At 36.9% G+C, this 21108-nt stretch overlaps 1 protein-coding gene and 1 pseudogene across 21 annotated transcripts in view; both read left to right on the top strand.

Annotated features, from left to right (window-relative positions):
• Positions 1 to 21108, top strand: part of SWT1 (SWT1 RNA endoribonuclease homolog) — a 135524-nt gene that overhangs the window by 110065 nt on the left and 4351 nt on the right. For 14 of the 21 annotated variants that reach the window (XM_063710066.1, XM_063710059.1, XM_031013055.3 and 11 more), the window contains 2 exons: positions 5254 to 5320; positions 10534 to 10598. In XM_063710066.1, coding sequence (XP_063566136.1) covers positions 5254 to 5320; positions 10534 to 10598 — 132 coding nt within the window. Of the gene's footprint in view, positions 1 to 5253; positions 5321 to 10533; positions 10599 to 18878; positions 18964 to 19103; positions 19340 to 21108 lie in introns of those variants that run through there. The other 7 variants (XM_031013058.3, XM_055367549.2, XM_055367539.2 and 4 more) reach the window with 2 other exon arrangements.
• LOC129528060 (26S proteasome non-ATPase regulatory subunit 7-like) lies at positions 13554 to 19132 on the top strand (annotated as a pseudogene).

Raw genomic sequence — 21108 nt, 5'->3', positions numbered from 1 at the left:
TAAATTTTATTTTATTTTTCTGAGATGGAGTCTCGCTCAGTCGCCCAGGCTGGAGTGCAGTGGCGCCATCTTGGCTCACTGCAAGCTCCGCCTGCCGGGTTCACGCCATTCTCCTGCCTCAGCCTCCCGAGTAGCTGGGACTACAGGCGCCCGCCACCACGCCCAGCTAATTTTTTTGTATTTTTAGTAGACACGGGGTTTCACCGTGTTAGCCAGGATGGTCTCGATCTCCTGACCTCGTGATCTGCCCACCTTGGCCTCCCAAAGTGCTGGGATTACAGGCGTGAGCCACCGTGCCCGGCCTTAGAATTAAATATTAAACTGGAATATTTTAGATTTCTTTCCTTGTTCCTGAATCTGCAACTTTATTTTTCCTAAATAGGAGATAAGTTTTATTTGAATTTTTAAAATTCAAATTGAAAATTTAGTCCATTTTAATTCATCATTTAAAAATTTAATCAAATTATTCTGTTTTGTCTCTAAAAACTTGAGTGGCGGTTTATCACAACCAGTTACAGATTTCTTTGTTCCTTCTCCACTCCCACTGCTTCCTTTGACTGGCATTTGGGGGAAAATTTTTTTTTAAACCTTGAGTGGCATGGTCTTTTTTTTTTTTTTTCTTAGATATATTGATTTGTATTTACTATTGAGCTATATAGAAATGAAATTTGTTTAATTCAGATTAATATTAATGCTAATTGTTCATGGATAAATAGAATACTGAGAGTGCCTATGTGACTGAGTCAGGGCCGCTAGTGAGTGTCAGTTCTGTTAACCAACTTGCTTTGTGGCTCTGATAAAGATAAAACAACTACATTAGTGTTTGAACGTACATGAAATAATTTGCCGGAAGCATTTGATAAAAGACAGCTTTTTTTGCTTACATATAAAAGCAATAGTTTAACTGTTTTAAATGGACTTTATTTCATTTGATTTTGTAAAATAATTTAAAGGCAAGAAGATGGTAGTGGTTGTCCTTTTATTGGTGGGAAAAATATGAGTTCCAGAATCAAACCCAAAGAGATTTGGATACCTACCACCACTCACTGTGTAATCTTAGGCAAGTATCTTAAAACGTTGGACTTTGGTTTCTACATCTGAAAAGTGGTTATTATATAACAGCTAATATTTATTGAGCATGTACTGTGTGCCCTATGTTGTGCTAAACACTGTAGATGCATTACTTAATTCGAACGGTAACTTTATGAGGTTAACGCTGCTTTATCCCCATTTCACAGGTAAGGAGCTGAGATACAGAGAAGTAGGCAACTTGATCAAGGTCGCAAAACCAAATTTAGGGTGTTAAAGCTGGGCTACATAATTAAATTCAGGGGGATAGTGTATGTAAAGCAGGGTCAGACTTAAGTGTTCAGTAAGTCATTATGTGTTGTTATTGATGCTGTCATAAAGGAAACCAGAGCACATCCAGCTGTGAGCTGCAGATTACATCCTGCTTCAACATCTGTTCCCCAAAACTCATTCCAGAATTTAAGAGTGAAATTTGAAGATTATAAACCACTTGAGGATAATGGACCATGTCTTATTTTTTTAAATATTTCATAGCTTCATATGCATTTGAACAAATATGCATTTAACATATACTTACTGTAATTGTTGTGAATTTCTTTTTAAAGGACAAATATGAATATATTTATAAATTTTAAAAATGGCCATTGTCTAAAAAATATTTTTCCCAAGGGCTAATTTCTTGATTCCATCATTCTTTTAAAAGTTGCCATTGAAGGGTGATTTTAGGACTTTCATTCAAAAAGCCTTTTGTCTTCATACTGTACAAGAAAAAAAGAATGAGAAAACTTTAGAGAAGAATGACCTCTCAAGAATTTTGTGTGGGGAATTACTAAGGCATTTTCTCTATTTTATTTTCTGTGTATTTTCAACAAGCTGTATTTCTAGTGAGTAAAAGTTTGCAATTTTTTTGTGCCAGGCCACATTCCATTCTCATATTCAGAGTTCATAGGATGTAATGAAGTCTAAATTCAACCCCAAGTTGACTGCATTTTAATAAAGTTGTCCAGTCCATTCTGGGCTCAGTTTACCTCCAACCATCTTTCAAAATAACAAATTTTATCATATATCCTATAACATATATCCTTGTTTTAAAAAGTCACATATATAGTTTTTATCTGATTATAAAAGTAATATAGCTGTGAATGAAGATGAGATCCCAATAAACCTTTCTTCATTAGAATACAATTCTGTGATATTTTGTGAAATAACTAAATATTTACATTTAGAACAAATTACTTCTTTCTTAGAAACTTAAAATTCCTGTGTTTCTTAATTTGTTTACAAGTAGCCATTGAAAAGTTGGAAGAGATGGCCAGATGGACAAGAATGATATATTTTTCTTCCTTTATTATCTCCCTGTGCCTGGTCAGGATTTGTTTCTTTCATGCCCTCTTTAGAACTGTGAGGCTTTGGGCTACTCTGGATCGTTCACCATTGTATCCAGGGGCCCAGGTCTCAAATAGTTGTTGAATGAGAGAATAAAGGGTCACTTGTTCTGATCTGGGCATCTTTAGTACATATTTTACATTTTTATTTACTCATCAAATACTCTGTGAGGGTTGGACATTCACTAGAGTTTGTCTCATCCTCTGGAGTCTAGTATGTTAAACTTACTAGCCTCTTAATATAGAACATCTTGTTTTATCTAATTTTCTCACCCTCTTTTATGGACAGTTCAGATTATTTCTAAAGCCGTAAAAAAGAATAGGTATAAAATATTCCACATGGCTGATAGTTTGTTTTCTTTCTTTTTCTCTTTTTTTTTTTTTTTTTTTTTTTTTTTGAGACGGAGTGTCGCTCTTTTGCCCAGGCTTGAGTGCAGTGGCGCGATCTCGCCTCACTGCAAGCTCCGCCTCCCGGGTTCACGCCATTCTCCTGCCTCAGCCTCCCGAGTAGCTGGGACTACAGGCGCCCGCCACTACGCCTGGCTAATTTTTTTGTATTTTTAGTAGAGACGGGGTTTCACCGTGTTAGCCAGGATGGTCTCGATCTCCTGACCTCGTGATCTGCCCACCTTGGCCTCCCAAAGTGCTGGGATAACAGGCGTGAGCCACTGCACCTGGCCTGATAGTTTGTTTTCACTTGGTTACCAAGTTAGAACACACTAGTTTGTTTCCCATTGCCTTTCTAAAGGATTGGTTTAACTTATCTAGATAGCTTTGTCTTCATGTTTTAAGCAAATTATGTATGGATCCTTCTCCATATGTATTATCCAAGCAAATTATGTATGGGTCCTTCTCCATATGTAGTATTCCTCAGGGCTTTTTTGGAGGGTTCAGAGGTTTTTTTTTTTTTTTTTTTGTATTTTAAAATTACTTGTTGGGAGAAAAACTTTTTCTGTGAAATAGCATTCTTATGGAGGTTGTCATATATTCTTAAAGATGTTCTGTATGTGTGCCCTCTCCAAGGGACCTTTAAAAATTTGACTGTGTCCCAAAAAACTATTTATAAAAGCTCTCCCACAAGTGTAATAAAGGCCAAATAGTCTAAGGATATAATTAAGATTATTGAGAACAGTTAATTATCAAGTCTGACAGAATCAAGTAGTGGCAAGGATGTGAAGACCCAGAGACAGTGTTGTAATTAAAAGCCATTAGGGATCTAAAAGTTAACCGAAGTGGCTTGATTTTTCATTAGTTAATATCAATATTTACTTATTTTATAGCTTGAAACTACAGATGATTTCCAACTTATAATGGTTTGTTTTAGGATTTTTCAATTCTATGATGGTGCAAAGCATTTAGTACAATCCTTGACTTACCATGGGGTTAGGGTTATCTTCTGATAAACTCATCATAAATTAAAAATATTACAAGTCAAAATGCACTTCTACTTAGGATGTTTTCAATTTACGATGGGTTTATCTGGGTATATCCCCATTATAAGTCAAAGAGCATCTTTATTAGATGATGATGATGATAGTTGTTACTGTCACTGTTATAATTGACATATACTGTATAGTACTTGCTGTATTTCATATGCTGTTGTAATGACTTTTCTTATAGTAATTAATTTAATTCTTGCAGTAGCCCTACGAAGTAGGGACAGTTATCCTAACTTAACAGATAAGAAGATAAATCACATAAAAGTTAAGTAACTCACCAAGGTCACACAGCTAGACAAAACTCACACAGCTGAGGCAGACAGTACTCAGAGGCACTACACTGTACCAAAATGACAGGCTGGTTTACTTTCCTTTTTTTTTTTTTCCCAAAAGAAAAACAATATTCATGCTGAAAGTATGGAAAAAATATTTAGTATAAGAAAATGAGAATTAATACTTTACTACTAGAAGGAAAAATATGTTCTTCCCTTCATTATTTTTATGGCCGGGTGCTGTGGCTCACACCCGTAATCCCAGAACTTTGGGAGCCTGAAGTGGGAGGATCCCTTGAGTCCAGACGTTTGCGACCAGCCTGGGCAACATGGGGAGACCTCTTCTCTACCAAAATAATTTTTTAAAATATTAGCCCGACTTGGTGGCGCTTGCCCGTAGACCCAGCTACTTGGGAGTCTGAGGTGGAAGGATCGCTTGAGCCCAGGAGGTTGAAGCTGCATTGAGCCATGATTACACCACTGCACTACAGCCTGGGTGACAGAGTGAGACCTGGTCTCAAAAAAATAAATTTAAAAAGTTGTTTTATTTCTGTGTTTGTCATTTGTTATTTTTTTGTAAATCACTGTTATTTTCACAATTTATGTAATCTATTGATTTTTCATAGAGCTGTAGGCTGATAGTTCCAGCAATGTTATTTGAATTTAGTCAAAATCTTTTATTAGGATATCTTTTAAGTGGCTAATAGTTTCATCAGTTGTCTGTTTGGACTGGTTGAACATTTCTGTGGGAAATACTCAAGCTTTGTCTGGAGCTTAAAAGATACGAAATATAAATGCACTTCACATTTCTACTTTTTGAGAAATCTGTATTATTGTATCTTAAAATGTGAACTATAACTTCACGTGTAAGAATGCTTATAGTTGTTGATTAATTGATGTTGTAAGCATGAATTTAAATAAGCAAAAACATTTTAATAAGTTGACCTCCGTTGAATTAAGTTTCTGGTTTTATAATTTTTAATTGATTTTTAAAAATATTATAAACCTGTAAGCTTATTAAACAATAAGTTACCTCTTGTGGTATGGGTATGTTTTGGGAGAAAGTTCAAGGTATTGGTTTTTTCTGAATCATTTATTCCCCCCCTTTGTTTTTATTTTATTTTTTAGGATTTTGGCCCCAAACAGTAATTATCAAGATGTTGAGACCCTCTATAACTTCCTAATCAAGTATGAGGTATGGGAAATATTTTAAAATATTTATCACATTTCTACTTTAAACAAGTTTTAATGTAAATAAACAGAGTAGGAGTTCTCAAACATAGTGGAATGCTATTTATTGATATTTGCTTTAAATTATTGAATGCCATAAAAGTTTGTCAGTGACATATTCTTTTTTTCTCACTTTTAAAAAACGGTATATTTAAGGTATATAGCATGGTGTTTTGATATGTTATACATAGTGAAATGGTTTCTGTAGGTAAGTAAATTAACATATCAGCTATCTCACAGTTACCCCTTTTTGTGTATGTGACAAGAGCACTTTAAATGTACTCTTTTAGCAAAAATTTTGAATATAATACAGTCTTATTAACTATAGACCTCATGTTGTATGATCTCTAGGCTTGTTCATCCTACGTATCTGCAGCTTCCTATCCTGTGATCTACAACTGTCCATTTCCTCCCCTCCTCCCTGCCAGTGACATATTCAATTTTTTCTTCGATTCCCTAAGTAAAAATATGAGAGTCCTAAAATAACACGCTTTCCTCAATGCAAAATTGTTTCTCATCAGGGGTGCTGTTGGCATACTGGACAGGTCAGTTCTTCATTGTGTGGAACACTGCAGGATGTTTAACATCCCTATACATCAGGTACTAAATGCCTGTAGCTATACCAGTTGTTGTGACAACCAAAAGTATTCCATCTCCCCATCCAACTTACATACCCAGAATACCTCACAAAGGAAGAACTCCTGGTTGAGAAATACTTATTACTGGAAAGGAAAGCTATAATTTAGTTTCCTCTATAGTGGCAGCATAAACCCTGGAGGTAGAACTATAATGAGGCTTCAGTGTATTTTGTAAATTAACCTGCATGCTCTCCTCATCATTACTGAACCGAAGCGGGTATTCTGTTGTCAATTTCTGTGTGCTTAATGCTCTTTGTTCATGTTTCCTGTAATAGTATTACTTTCAATTTTGTGTGTATATGTGTTTAATTTTTAAAACATTCTAAATGAAGGAATGTGGCATATATTCAGGTCTCAAATTTCTTATGAAGTCAAACTCCTTTAAATATATTTCTTCACTTTTATTCCTGGTTAGCTCTTTGTTTAACTTTTTGTATGCCACATCTTCCATTAAGAACCCAGTGATTAAGAACACAGACTCTGAAGTCAAACTACCCGTGCTTAAATGTTGGTTCTTCTACTTATTAACTGTGTGATCTAGGAAGAGTTATTTAATTCTCCTTATCTCAGTTTCTTCATCTGTGAAATGAGAGTAACAATAGTAGGTAAATTATTTGTATTCTGCAAAGATTAAATAATGTAAAATATGCAAAGTGCTCCAAACAGTACCAGGCACAGAGAACTAGTCTTGGCCAGGCTTGGTGGTTCACGCCTGTAATCCTAGCACTTTGGGAGGCTGAGGTCAGTGGATCACTTGAACCCAGGAGTTCAAGACCAGTCTGGGCAACACAGCGAGACCCCATCTCTCTAAAAAACAAACAAAATTAGCCGGCATGGTGGCATGCACCTGTGGTCCCATCTCCTTGGGAGGCTGAGGAGAGATTATTTGAGTCTGGGAGGTCAAGGCTGCAGTGAGCCATGTTCATACCACTGCACTCCAGCCTGGTTGACAGAGCAAGACCCTGTCTCAAAAAAAAAGCGGGGAGGGGATGGTTAGCTAGTTTTATTTAAGCAATGAATGGTGTTTATATGGGCTTTTTAAGAGTCAGCCTTAATTTGGCTGGGCGCTGTGGCTCACAGCTATAATCTCAGCACTTTGGAAGGCCAAGGCAGGTGGATCACTTGAGGTCAGGAGTTTGAGAACAGGCTGGCCAACATAATGAAACCCCATCTCTACTAAAAGTACAAAAATTAGCTAGGAGTAGTGGCATGGGCCTGCAATCCCAGCTACTCGTAAGGCTGAGGCAGGAGAATTGCTTGGACCTGGGAGGTGGAGGTTGCAGTGAGCTGAGATTGCACCACTGCACTACAGCCTGGGTGACAGAGTGAGACTCTGTCTCAAAAAAAGTAAAAATAGGCTGGGTGCGGTGGCTCATGCCTGTAATCCCAGCACTTTGGGAGGCTGAGGCAGGCGGATCATGAGGTCAGGAGTTCCAGACCAGCCTGGCCAACATAGTGAAACCCCATCTCTACTAAAAATACGAAAAAATTAGCCAGGTATGGTGGCGGATGTCTGTAATCCCAGCTACTCAGGAGGCTGAGGCAGGAGAATTGCTTGAACCCAGGAGGCGGAGGTTGCAGTGAGCCAAGATCACACCACTGCACTCCAGCCCAGGCGACAGTGTGAGACTCTGTCTCAAATAAATAAATAAATAAAAATAAAAGAGCCTTAATTCTTTATCACCACATTATATGATTATTAAGAGAACTTCCTCTTTTGAAATGATTCATATAATTATTTCATCTTACTTTCTGAATTTCAAATCAAAACATTAAGTCTAACAAAAATGTATTTGTAGAACTGGGCATGGTGGCTGTGATCCCAGCGACTCAGGAGGCTGGAGGTGGGAGTATTGCTTGAGGCCAGGTGTTCAAGGCTGCAGTGAGCCATGATCATAGCACTGCACTCCAGACTGGGTGACAGAGCAAGACTCCAGCTCTAAAATATATATGAACAATAGGACAGTTTTAAAATCACATACCCTGGAAAATTCTGGGGCATAGTTCTTTTTAATTTAGTACTTTCTATTGCCAAGAGTATTAGAAGAAAGTACCTAACTTATTAATTATAAGAATATGTGGATCTGTTGCTTCATGATATCTTGTGATATAAAGAAACAAGAAAAAAATTTAAAAATTAAAAAATAAGAATATGTAGATCTAAGAATCATATATGTTATATATATTATATATAGATGTCAGATATATGTAATATATATTATATATAGATGTCAGATATATATATTTTATATATATATTATATATAGATGTCAGATATATATATATTTGTCACAGTCATGACCCACTAGATGCTTGAACTCCTAGGTCAAGCAATCTTCCTACCTCATCCTCCCAGGTAGCTGGGACTACAGGCATGCACCATCGTGCCTGGCTGATTCACAGATTTCTAAAATCATTTCTCTTAAAAGAATTGCTTTTCCTACATCACTTACTACATTGGAGATATTTGTCTAATATTAAAAATGATGGTAGGACTGTCTAAATCTTTTAAGGAGTTTGACTATTTTTATACTTCTCCTTTGCCTTTTCTTGATTTTTTTAATTAAAAAGAAGCCATTTCTAATATCTGGCTTTTACTGTAAGTAGTACAGCTAAAAGGTAATGATACCCATTTCACAATTCGTTTTGTAGTCACAACTCTAATGTTTGCTGACAGTGGCATCTTTTAGCTATTTTTTTCCCCTGGAAATTAAAATTGTTCATTTAAGCATGGAGATGATATTTAACAGTGTAATTTAAAATGTCTCAATATGGGTAAGTGAAAATGTCTTCATAGTCAAAATTAATTAATATGGTGAAACAAGATCAGGCCAGACCATCATGAGACTGTGCTTCAGTTTTTCTTTATTAGTAAAGTAACTGCCTATTTTGTAAATTATCTACTATAACCTGGAATTATGTCACCTTTATACTTCCAGCTGTGTTCTTGGATAAATGTCTAAATGTATGTGGATGGTTGCTTTTACAACTAGAGATAAATCTAGATACTTAAAAAAAGATCTATTAAAAGCTTAATATAAATTATTTTATATTCATATTTAACAGATTCAAAGTCAGTTTTTCAGCTGATTTTTCTCAATAGTTGTAGAAAATGGATCATTCGCTTCATCCTCTGACCAAATGTCTGCAGTGTGTTGACATTTGGTGGCCCGTGTTCTGATACATTGTAGGTCCCAGAATGTGTGGCTATAGTAACAATATCAACAGCCCTTAGGAGAAGGCAGAACATGTAAAGAAGGAAGAAGTGGACTGGTTGATAGTTTAAATGAATTTTTTATAACATTTTTAGAAGATTCTCTTAAAAATTATGGTAAATTATATACCAATTTCATATAATCATTAAATATAATATCAAATATTATATAATTAAATAATACTAAATATATAAATATATACTAATTTTAAGCAGTATATCCATGTTCATTTAAATATTTGAAAACTATATATATCTGTGTACATATATATATATAATTTTTCTTTTTTTAAATAGAGACAGGGTCTCACTATGTTGCTCAGGCTAGTCTCAAACTCCTGGGTTCAAATAATCCTCCCACCTTGACCTTCCAAAGTGCTGGGATTACAGGCATGAACTGTTGCACCTGGCCAAAAAAACTGTATATTTTTAAACTTACAGTGAATGAAACATTTTCTACGCAAAGATGGTAAACTTTCTATGAAAACATCGAAGAAAGTCATGGAATTTTTGCCAATAAGCAATACATTGAATCATATAGAAGACTTTTATGATAAGAATCTTTAAATTAGTAGTAATTAAATTAGTTCTTCCCCACCAAAAAATGCATGCTAGCTAGCAGCACTTAGAAATATTTTTTAAGTAAATTGAATAGAAATTAGCCTTACTGTTTCCTTTTACTAATTCTAATTTTCTGAAAATTTAGTCAATATGTTATTTGTTATCTGATCAAAATAAATTTTCTCTGCAAGTTTTCAGATTCTTCCCTGCATATAAATAGGAATATTGTCTAAATCAATAGTGAGTTTCAAGATTCCTTCACTGTGTCTTCCATATGTGTGCCATAGCTAGTTTTTATATGATGAAAGATTTTTATATTTATGGTATTATAAATTATATCTCTGATATAGATATTTATTAACTTAAACCTATTAGTTTAAACATGTAGACCTCAATAATCTGAAAAATATATTTCTTCAGAAAATGTCTGTAAATCAAACTTTTTCCTAAACCAGATAGAACTGTCTGCAGTTTATAATCTTATTTGTGTTTTTCTGTCCATTTGATCTCTACTGTGTCTAGGCCTATCTCACCTCTGCTGGTTCTACTAACAGATTAAGATATAATAGTGGGATTCATATTTTTGCACACAGTTCCATGTTAGCATTATAGTCGTTGCACTTCTTATTGTTGCTGTTTAATCCTTTTTATGCAATAACTAGAAATTTGAACTTTCCTCTCAGAATATGGGCTACTCTAATTTTGCTGTCATCACTCAGTTTATTTAATATATATTTTTAATAACTATATCTTGGTTCCTTTCAGGTAAATAAAAATGTCAAATTTACTGCCCAGGAAGTTTATGATTGTGTTTCTCAGACTGAGTATAGGTAAGTCATATCTATATATAGATATAAACCATTGTAACAAGCTTTTCCATATACGGCAGCACTTGGTGGTGGTGGTGGTGATGTGTTTTTTCATTGTCTTTTCACTACACTATGTTTTTTTTTTTTACCTTACTAATATGAAATATTTCCTATATACAAAAAGGTCATGTGTTGTGTGTTTATCAGCTATTAGGTTTAAAGTGGTTCTCCAATTTGTTGGCTTCAAGACTTTGTTACATTTTTAAAAATTATCGAAGATCCCAAAGAGCTTTTTTTTGTATGGGTCATTATCTAGCTATATTTGCTGTATTAAAACTTAGAACTGAGAATTTTAAAATGTTTATTTATTACTTCATTTAAAAATAACAACTACATGTTAAGATAAATAACATTATGAAAATATTAAAAGTGACATTGTACATTTTTGCAAATGTTTTAATGACTGGCTTAATAGAAGGCAGTGGGATTCTTACAACTGCTTTTGCATTCAATCTGTTTTGATAAGCATGGCCGGATTGAGGGAAAACTACTGTTCACTTTTGTGAGAGCAAGAGTACAGACGACAAATCACATCTTAGTCTTTATTTATTTATTTATTTGTATATTTATTTGTTTTTTTTATTTTTTCTTTGACACAGAGTTTTGCTCTTGTCGCAAATGGTGCGACAATGTGCAGTGGAGCGATCTTGGCTCACTGCAACCTCTGCCTCCCAGGTTCAAGCGATTCTCCTGCCTCACCCTCCCAAGTAGCTGGGCTTATAGGCACCCACCACCATGCCCGGCTAATTTTTTGTATTTTTAGTAGAGACGGGGTTTCACCATGTTGGCCAGGCTGGTCTTGAACTCCTGACCTCAGGTGATTCACCTGCCTCAGCCTCCCAACATGCTGGGATTACAGGCTTGAGCCACTGCACCCGGCCACATCTTAGTCTTATTATGGAAATAGCTTTTACTTCTTTGACCTCGCATACCCTCTGAGAGAGTCTTAGATTCCCTGTGGTCCCCATACCATGTTTTCAAGAACAACTGATATAAAAAATACCCATCTGCCTACCATTCAACTAACAAACTTGAATTTTACCCATTTCTAGCTGTAACCTACCTTTTATTCTCTCTCAAGGGATTGTATCTTTATAGTTCTCATCTTTTTTTTTATGGTTTTACTGTTATTTATAACAAAAATATGTTGATTTATTTTGCTGATTTTTGAACTTAAATGTATCACACTATATACTTTTTTTTCCAAAATGATTTGTTTTGTAGCATTCATACATAACAAAAAGGGCAAGTATTATAAATCCAATTCTTTTTTTTTAATCTTCTTTTTGTTTTTTTTTTTGAGGCAGGGTCTCACTATGTTGCCCAGGGTGGTCTCGAACTCCTGGACTCAAGCAGTCCTCCTGCCTTGGCTTCCCAAAGTACAGGGATTGATTACAGGCATGAGCCACCACGCCCAGCCACAAATCCAATTCTTATATACACAGGGTATAGTTGTGAAGCCATACACAGGGTATAGTTGTGAAGCCTTTGCTGTGGACTAATGCTTGTGTACCCTCCAAACTTATACATTGAAATCTAATCCCCAATGTGATACTATCAGAAGATGGGGCCTTTGGGAATTGGATTAGTGCCTTTATAAAAGAGACTTCAGAGCATTAGCTAATTCCTTCCCTTCTGCCATGTGAGAACACACAGAAGGCACCATCTGTGAGGAAGAGGACCCTCACCAGACACCAAATCTGCTGGTGCTTTGATCTTGAACTTCCCAGCCTCCAGATCTGTGAGAAATTTATCTTGTTTGTAAGCTCCCCAGTCTAAGATATTTAATTATGGCAGCCTGGACAGTCTAAGATATCCCTCTAATTCTAGGCCCAGGCAAATTCATGAGGAGCTAAAACTGTTTAATTCCTTCACTGTTGCCTTCCAGTACCCTCCACCACTACATATTCCATTTTAGCTTAACATCAGGATTGATCCATGTTGACACATGGGGCAGTAATTGGTTTTCAGTGAGTTCTATTGTAACATGACATGTGCATTCGTAAATGTCGCCACTGCATTGTATAGTCATGCAATAAAAACCACAAGGTTTATGGGAAAAATGGGATTAGGAGCATAACACTTAACCTCATTTGGGACACATTTTCAAAAAGGTAGGAACTTAATAAAAGTATCACTAAACCACAGTTCATTTGCTATTTATAACTTACCTGTGTACCTGTGTGGCTACAAAATATTATGAACAGGCCTAGCAACAAAGTTAACTAGCAAAATGCTTCTACTGTTAAAGCTCCAGACTGATAAATTTGTTTGAGGATATCAGATGTAGGATTGATAGTCATACACAAATGTTTCAACACAACTATGAAAGTTCACCAACTCATTAGGTTAAAATAAGTTTTTCAAGAAAATCTGAAGCCAGTTGGCATACACAAATCTGTTACAGTTGGGGGAGAAAATGTTTTCTTGCCCTAATCTTCAGATTATCAATGAATCGGTTGTACTCATACAGATTTTTACAGATAATCCACATTTAAAATATTGTGTGAGATGTGTCAAAAATATAACATCTTCCAACCTTAGCCGTATTTTTTAGTGTAAAAAGCTTATTGTAGATACATGGAGGCCACAATTTCTTGAAGCATAATCCTAGTAGACGTCTAGAATTGTTTTGATTTTAGCTTACTTTTAGAGTAGTTGGCAGAGTTTTTATTGGGGGAAGTTCAGGAGTCAGGTCAAATGTTCATAGTTAAAGTAGTTGTACTATTTTTTTTCTTTGTTTTCTTTCCGTTTATTATGTCAGGGATTTAAACTATGAAGTTAATCAGTAAACCCTCTTTTATACCCAGAAGGATGATTTTAAAGAGAAATCAAATATAGTTAATATGTTGCAGGCATTGAAAAATGGTAATTGTTGCTCAGCAAGCTTTCAGTTAATACTATTTAGATCTTTTGGGTTTTTTGTGAAATTATTTGCCAATATTTAGAGTACACAGTATCTTCCATATTTGTGTCTGGTGTGCTCCACAACTTAAAATTTTCGAATAAGCTGCCAAAAGAGAGAGGGTTTTTTGGTTTCACTGGTTCATACTAGATATGGGGCCAATTGTGGCAGATGAAAGGTGACACCATTTCCCTGTGACTCAGAGGTGAAAACAGAAGAATGCTTTAACTTGCATATAGATGACTCCCTTTGGGAATATGAAGGACAGTTAATGTTTAAGACAATTATTTAAATTGTCTGAATTTGATAATCTTTGTTTTTGTTTTTTTTAAAGCATTAGTTGTAAACAAGGAAACTGTTGATGTGCCACACCATATTTATTGCAATAAGGAGATGTGAAATAATGAGAAATGTATCTATGCCCTGATATGGTTAGGTTTTGTGTCCCCACCCAAATCTCATCTTGAATTGTAATCCCTATAATCCCTACAATCCCTGCATTTCGAGGGAGAGACCAGGTGAAGGTAATTGAATCATGAGAGCAGTTCCCCCATGCTGTTCTCATGGTAGAGAGTTCTCATTGAAATCTGATGGTTTTATAAGATACTCTTCCCACTTCACTCAGCACTTCTCATTCCTGCTGCCTTGCAAAGAAGGTGCCTTGCTTCCCCTTCCTCCATGATTGTAAGTTTCCTGAGGCCTCCCCAGCCATGCTGAACTGTGAGTCAGCTAAACCTCTTTCCTTTATAAATTACCCAGTTTTGGGCAGTTCTTTATAGCAGTATGAAAACGGACTAATGACAGTCGCTGACTCTGGTTCCTGAGACAGAGCTCCTAAAACCCTAGATAGGACTTCTGGGATAATCTTTTGTTCTAATCTTTGGTCTTTAACCTGGTTTCCTGACACAGAGCTCCTAAATCTCTTGGAATTTCCTAGGTGATAGGAGCATCGTTTGCTCTAATGAGGCAACTCTTGGTGGGCTCCTGGATGGGGGCTGGTCACCAGAAGGACCCAGCCATGATTAGAAGCTTAACACATTCAGCTCTACCCCCTATCCTCTCAGAAGGGGAGAGGGGCTCCAGGTTGAGTTAATAATCCATCATGCCTACAGGATGAAGCCTCCTCCATAAAAATCCCTGAACTGGCAGCAGCTGCCAAACTGGAATAGGAGAAGCTGGGCCTGGAGGAGCTGCGAGAGTTTTTGCCACTGTTGGTGTTGACGAGTGGCAGGGAGCCAGGACTTGAGGGTTGGGGTGTGTTGTGATGCCAGAGCTGGCGGTGCAGAAGGTGGTGGTCTACCCCCTGTTGCTTCTCAGTGTGGTGGATCACTTCAGCTAAATTGGTGAGGTCGGAAACCAGAAGCATATTGGTGTGCTGTTGGGGTCATGGCAAAAGAAAATACTTGATATGTCCAAGAGTTTTGCAGTCCCTTTTTATGATGATGACTAAGTCCTTTTTTATGAAGATGACAAAGATGATCTGATTTTTAGACCAAGATTATTTGGAAAACATTTATGGATTGTTTAAGAAGGTAAATAAATGCCAGAGAAAGAATATTTGGGTGGCACCACACAGGCCATAAACTTTACAGGAATGCCATTGCCATCAATGAAGTAATGAAATGATGCTGCCCTAACTCTTGTTTTGGTCATTATTGATGTGAAACCCAAGGACCTGAGCCTGCCCACAGAAGCATATATTGTGGAAGAAGTTACAGAAACATATACAGTGGAAGAAGTTCATGTTGATAGAACTACAACCACAAAAACATTTGAGCATGTGACTGTGAAACTGGAGCAGAGGAAGCTGAGGAAGTCAGAGTCAAACACTTGTTATGAGACATCAAAGACACTACCATGGGTACTCTTTCCTAGCAGATTATTAACCAGGTCTATGCATGGCTTGAAGGGTAAAAGTGGCGACAGGCAAGCTACCCATAAACCATCAGATCATCTGCCTGCTGTAGGATGTCGTCAGCCTGCTGCCAGATGTCAGCCCGGATGAGTTTGTCAAAGCCTTTCACCTGAAGACCGACAACCAAATAGAGGTGATATACTTGGCCTTGCTGATCTGTTTTTGGTTGCCCTGCGCAGCCTCATCAACGACAAGATTGCTAACCAGGGTGCAGAGAAGAAAGACGGACAGGAAAAGAAGAGAGCAAAAAGGATAGAAAAGGTGACAGAGAGAAAGACAAAGAAAACATAAACAGTGATGAAAGAAGAGAAAAAGGAGAAAAAGTAAAACATGTAGCTTTTAAAATTTGTAAATTAACCTAATAAACTAAATCAGTGTGCTGCTAGAAGGTTCTTGCTTGCTTTTAGTGCTTTTTGAAAAGCTGTTCTGTTGACAACTCTCTGCTTCTGGCCACCCTTGCTGTGGCATTACATGGAAGCAAATGGATAGAGGGACTGATCTTGTACCTAATACTGCAGTTTCAATTGCTGTGAGTTGAGGATGTAATAGTCAGCTCTGGCTTCAGATTGTGTGAGAAAAATTAAGAGAAATCAACATAACATTTTTGGTACTCATTCTTTACCTGTAAAACCAGGAGTTGAGTTTTTCCCACCTTAAAAGACTCTTGGGGTCTATTTCTGGTAATTTACAAAATTGCTGAACGGAGTGCATGAATTCCACCCATTATCTGCCTTTTAACACTTTTGAGTTCTGACCCTTTTGAACTCTGTTGAGAAAAACCACACCACATTTTGGATCTACGTGTAGTTCTGGCATTCTTAGGGCTTGGGATCCAGCTTTATATTTTGTTTACCTTCAAAGACACAATTAAATGGTTTGGTTAAAAAAAAAAATCCCTGAACTACCAGGTTCAGAGAGCTTCCAGGTTGCTGGACCCATGTAGCTGCTTGTGGGGGTGGCACACACAGAGAAGGCATGGAAGCTCCAGCCCCTTCCAACATATACTTGGTAATATCAAGTATTTTATAAAAAATGAGTAAAACATAAATATTCCCCTGAGTTCTGTGAGCTGTCCTAGCAAACTACACCTGAGGAGGGAGTTGTTGTGGGAACCCTCCTGATTTATAAGCCAGTTGGTCAGAAGTATAGGTGACAAACTGTTACTTGTAGTTGTTGTCTGAAGTGGGGGGCAGTCTTGTTTGATGAGCCCGCAACCTGTGGGAGTTGACTCTGACTCCAGATAGTGTCAGAATTGAATTGAATTATAGTACACCGAGTTGGTGTTCACTGGAGAATTGCGTGCTGTGTGGAGAAAACCCCACACACATCTGGGGTCAGAATTGTTGAGTGGAGTATATGAGAGTATAGTAGGAAACCCCACAACCTCCAGGTCGACCAACTACCTATAAATTGGGGGTTCCCATGACTCCCTCTTCAGGTTCAATTAATTTGCAAAAGTGGCTCATAGTACTCAGGGAAACATTTTACTTACATTTACCCATTTATTATGAAGGATAAATTAAAGGATACAAATGAACAGGTAGATGAAGAGGAGATACATAGAGTGAGGTTCAGGAAAGTCCCAAACAGGAGCCTCTGTCCCCATGGAGTTGGGTGTGCCACCCTCCTGGCATATGGATATAATTAAGTAGCTCAAGAACATAAAATTGATGGGTTCTAATAAAGCAAGGAATTAAGATTTTAGATTAAAGTAGCTTTGATGAAAAGTGAATTCCATAAGACACAGAAGAACCTTGGTGCTTATATCTGCAATTCAGCTGGTGGTTTCTCTTCTCCAGTTTTTAGACTCTTTGAAGTAGCTTTTGCTCTTGCCGGTAGAGTGTCTGAGCACTGCTTACCCTGAGCAGATGAGGAGTTTGCTCCAAATCCAGGATGGTAAATTAAGGAGATTATCAAACATTACCAAACAAATCTCTTGTGTGGTATCTTCTATCTTTATGAGAAATTAGGTACAGCATTTAATTCACTTTTTTTTTTCTGTCTTGTAAGTTCTTGATAAAGTGTTTTGACATGTTTGTTAGGCAAGTATGTAAGGTTTTTGTTTGTTTGTTTGTTTTTTCCTTTATGAGATAATAAACTAGTTTGTGACATCAGCCTCAAAGTACCTGACTGTATGAGACGGATACCAAACCAAACTGTTTTTCTTGCTCTGAAACTCATCACAACACACTTCTGACACCAGGAAATCAGATACACCCCATCTCCGATGTATACATGTGACGTTTGTATCTCTCTTTTTTCACTTAGCATAATGTTTTTGAAGTTTATCCACATTTTAGCATATATCAATACTTCATTCCTTTTCGTGGCTGAATAAGATTCCATCACACACACACATATATATACATCACATTTTGTTTATTCATTCATCTCTTGATGGACATTTGGGTTCTTTCCACTTTTTGACTGTTATAAGTAGTATTGCTCTTTGTGTATAAATATTTGAATTCTTATAATTATTTTCCATTTTGGGGGTCATATACCTAGGAGTAGAATTCCTGGGTGAGATTCTAATTCTCAGAAGCTACACTATTTTACATTTCAACTAACAATATACAACAGTTCCAACTTCTCTTCATCTTGGACAACACTTGTTATTTTCCCTTTTTTGGTTTTGGTTAGTTATTGCCATCCTGATGAGTACGAAATTGTATCTCATTGTGATTTCAATTTGTATTTCTCTAATATTAATTAGGGAAGAGGTTGAACTTCTTTTCATGTGCTATTTGGCCATTTGTATATCTTCTGGAGAAATGTCTATTCAAGCCCTTTGCTCATTTTTAGTGGGTTGGCTTTCTTTCTGTTATTAGAATTCTTTATGAGGAATTTGGCCTCAGGCCAAAATCTTACGTGATGTTTGAGCCCACTATAGACAATTACAAGGCTTTATCTGACAAACTCAATGGCGGAAGCTGCTTTCCTCATACCTAAGGAAATGTTGACCTAAAAGGAAGAGTTGAGGCACAAAATATAATTTAAAGAGTTTACTTGAGCCAGAGTGAAGACAGCTGCCCCTGGTGTGTGTTAAAGTTGCCTTGGGGAGTGTACCCTCAGCCCTTGTTACAAGCAAATTTTTAAAGGGAGAGAGAACAAGGAGTGGGCTGATACAAAGTTATTTGACAGGAATTCTCAATAGTTGACAGAGATATCATTGTTCAGTGATTGGCTATACATTGTTGAATTAGAGGGTATGAGTTAGGGTGTCCAGCATATGGCAGTTATGGCTTCTTCTTGTCAGTTAGCCTAGAGCCCACATAGCAAGTGTCTTCAAGAGATACTTATTTAGCTCAAGGGGGAGTGATGTGACTGCTGTTTCATTCCAGTGCCTCTCTGGACCTGATAGTTTAAACAGGCTTGCATTCCTCAGATAAGTGTCTTTTTTTTTTTTTTTCCATGCCAGTGTATGCTGTTTTCTGGAGGTACTTACTGGCAGTGACTGAGACTCCCTGCAGCCACGCTCACACACAGCTGTATTCCTAGCTCAGGTGACTATTTGGAGGCCTTCTTATGAGGAGATGGGGGAGTTGGCTGAGGCACTTCCCAGGTACCTCCACTGAGGCTTCCTTTTGGAGGCTTTGACTAAGGTATTTCTCTCTTATCTGACTCAGTATTTTTCTGCTTCTAGCCCTTCCTCCTCTTCCTCCCCGCGGGCCCCTGGGTTCATGAAGATGCAGAGAGGCAGCAGCCTTCTTCAGAGCTTCTCAGCAGTGAGACAGTGTGCCCCACCCCGACAACCCGGCAGTGCATATTTATCTCACCCTTTCCTAGGGAAGTAATGAAACACTGGAGAACTAGCACCTCTCATTTTGCCCCTTGCTTATACTGTGGCAAGAAGTGAATAAAAACTTGATGGTTACTTTTAATTTGCCTTGTCCTTATTAACCACATCAACACCTGGCGGTTCAACATGTTATATATTCTGGATATTAGACCCTTATCAGATATATAATTTGCACATATTTTCTCCCACTCTGTAAGTTGTCTTCACTTTTTGGTAGTATCCTTTGGTGCACAAAAGTTTTTAATTTTGATTATTTATGTATTTTTTTCTTGCATTGCCCATGCTTTTAAGACTACCTAAGAATCCATTGCCAAACCTAAGGTTATGAAGATTTATCCCAGTGTTTTCTTCTAACATTTTTATAGTATTAGCTCTTACAGTTAGGCCATTGATCCATTTTGAGTTAATTTTTGTATATGATGTAAGGTAAGGGGTCCAGCTTCATTCATGCATTCATCCATCCATATACATGTATGTGGATATCAGGTTTTCCTAATAGTATTATTGTTGAAGAGACCATTCTTTCTCCATTGAATGGTCTTAGCATCCTTGATGAAAATCAGTTGACCATATATGTGAGGGTTTACTTCAGAACTTTTAGTTCTGATCCATTGGATGTCTGTCTGTCTGCTCATACCAAACTATTTTGGTAATAGTTGCTTTGTAGTGAGTTTTGAAATTGACAAGTGTAAGTCCTCTAACATTTTCCTTTTTCAAGGTTTTGTTACTTGGGATGCCTTGCAATTCTATCTGAATTTTAGGATCAGCTTTTCTGTTTCTACAAAAAAGGTTGTTGGGATTTTGATAGAAATTGCATTGACAATGTAGATCAGTTTGGGGAGTATTACCATCTTACTAAATATTACAGTCCATTAACATAGGATGCTTTTTCTCTTATTTAGATATTCTTTAATTTCCTTCAGCAGTGGTTTTTGTTTTTGAGACAGAGTCTCACTCTGTCGCCCAGACTGGATTGCAGTGGCGCGATCTCGGCTCACTGCAACCTCTGCCTCTTGGGTTCAAGCAATTTTCCTGCCTTAGCCTCCTGAGTAGGTGGGATTACAGGTGCATGCCACCAGGCCTGGCTAATTTTTGTATGTTTTTAGTAGAGATGGGGTTTCACCATGTTGGCCAGGCTGGTCTCGAACTCCTGACCTTGTGATCTGCCCGCCTCAGCCTCCCAAAGTGCTGGGATTACAGGCATGAGCCACCGCATATGGGCAGTGTACAGGTCTTATACCTCTTTGATTAAATTGATTCCCGAGTATTTTATTATTTTTGATGCTATCATAAGTGGAATTATTTCCTTTTCTGCTTGTTCATTGCTAATGTATAGAAATACAATTGATTTTGTGTGTTGATCTTTTACATTGCAACTTTGCTGAATTAGTTTATTAGATCTAACAGTTATTTTGTGACTTCTTTAGGATCTACAAATAGAAATTATTCTGTTTCTTTGTTTCCAGTTTGGATCTCTTTTATTTCTTATTCATGCCTAATTGCTCTGGCTAGAACTTCTAGTACAATGTTGAATAGTACAAAGTTGTACAAAATGGTACAAAGTTGAATAGTGAAAGAAGCCTTCCTTATCGTGTTCTTGATCTGAGGAGGAAAGCATTCATTCTTTTACCGTTGATGTTAGCTATTATATACTGCTTTTATATTTATATTTTATATATTACATTGTATTCCATTTTTCTTTTATTTGACATACACATTGCAAATGTAGAAATTTGCAATAGAAAATTCAGAAAATTCAGAAAAATAGAAAAATTCAGAGGGTTGTAAAACACATATCCATTATAGACCTCATTCTTGGATTTTGGAAAAATTGCATCCAGCACTGGAA

Source organism: Gorilla gorilla, chromosome 1 (assembly GCF_029281585.2).
Source record: "Gorilla gorilla gorilla isolate KB3781 chromosome 1, NHGRI_mGorGor1-v2.1_pri, whole genome shotgun sequence".
NCBI classification, from domain to species: domain Eukaryota; kingdom Metazoa; phylum Chordata; class Mammalia; order Primates; family Hominidae; genus Gorilla; species Gorilla gorilla.
This window is presented reverse-complemented; position numbering and strand designations above follow the sequence as displayed.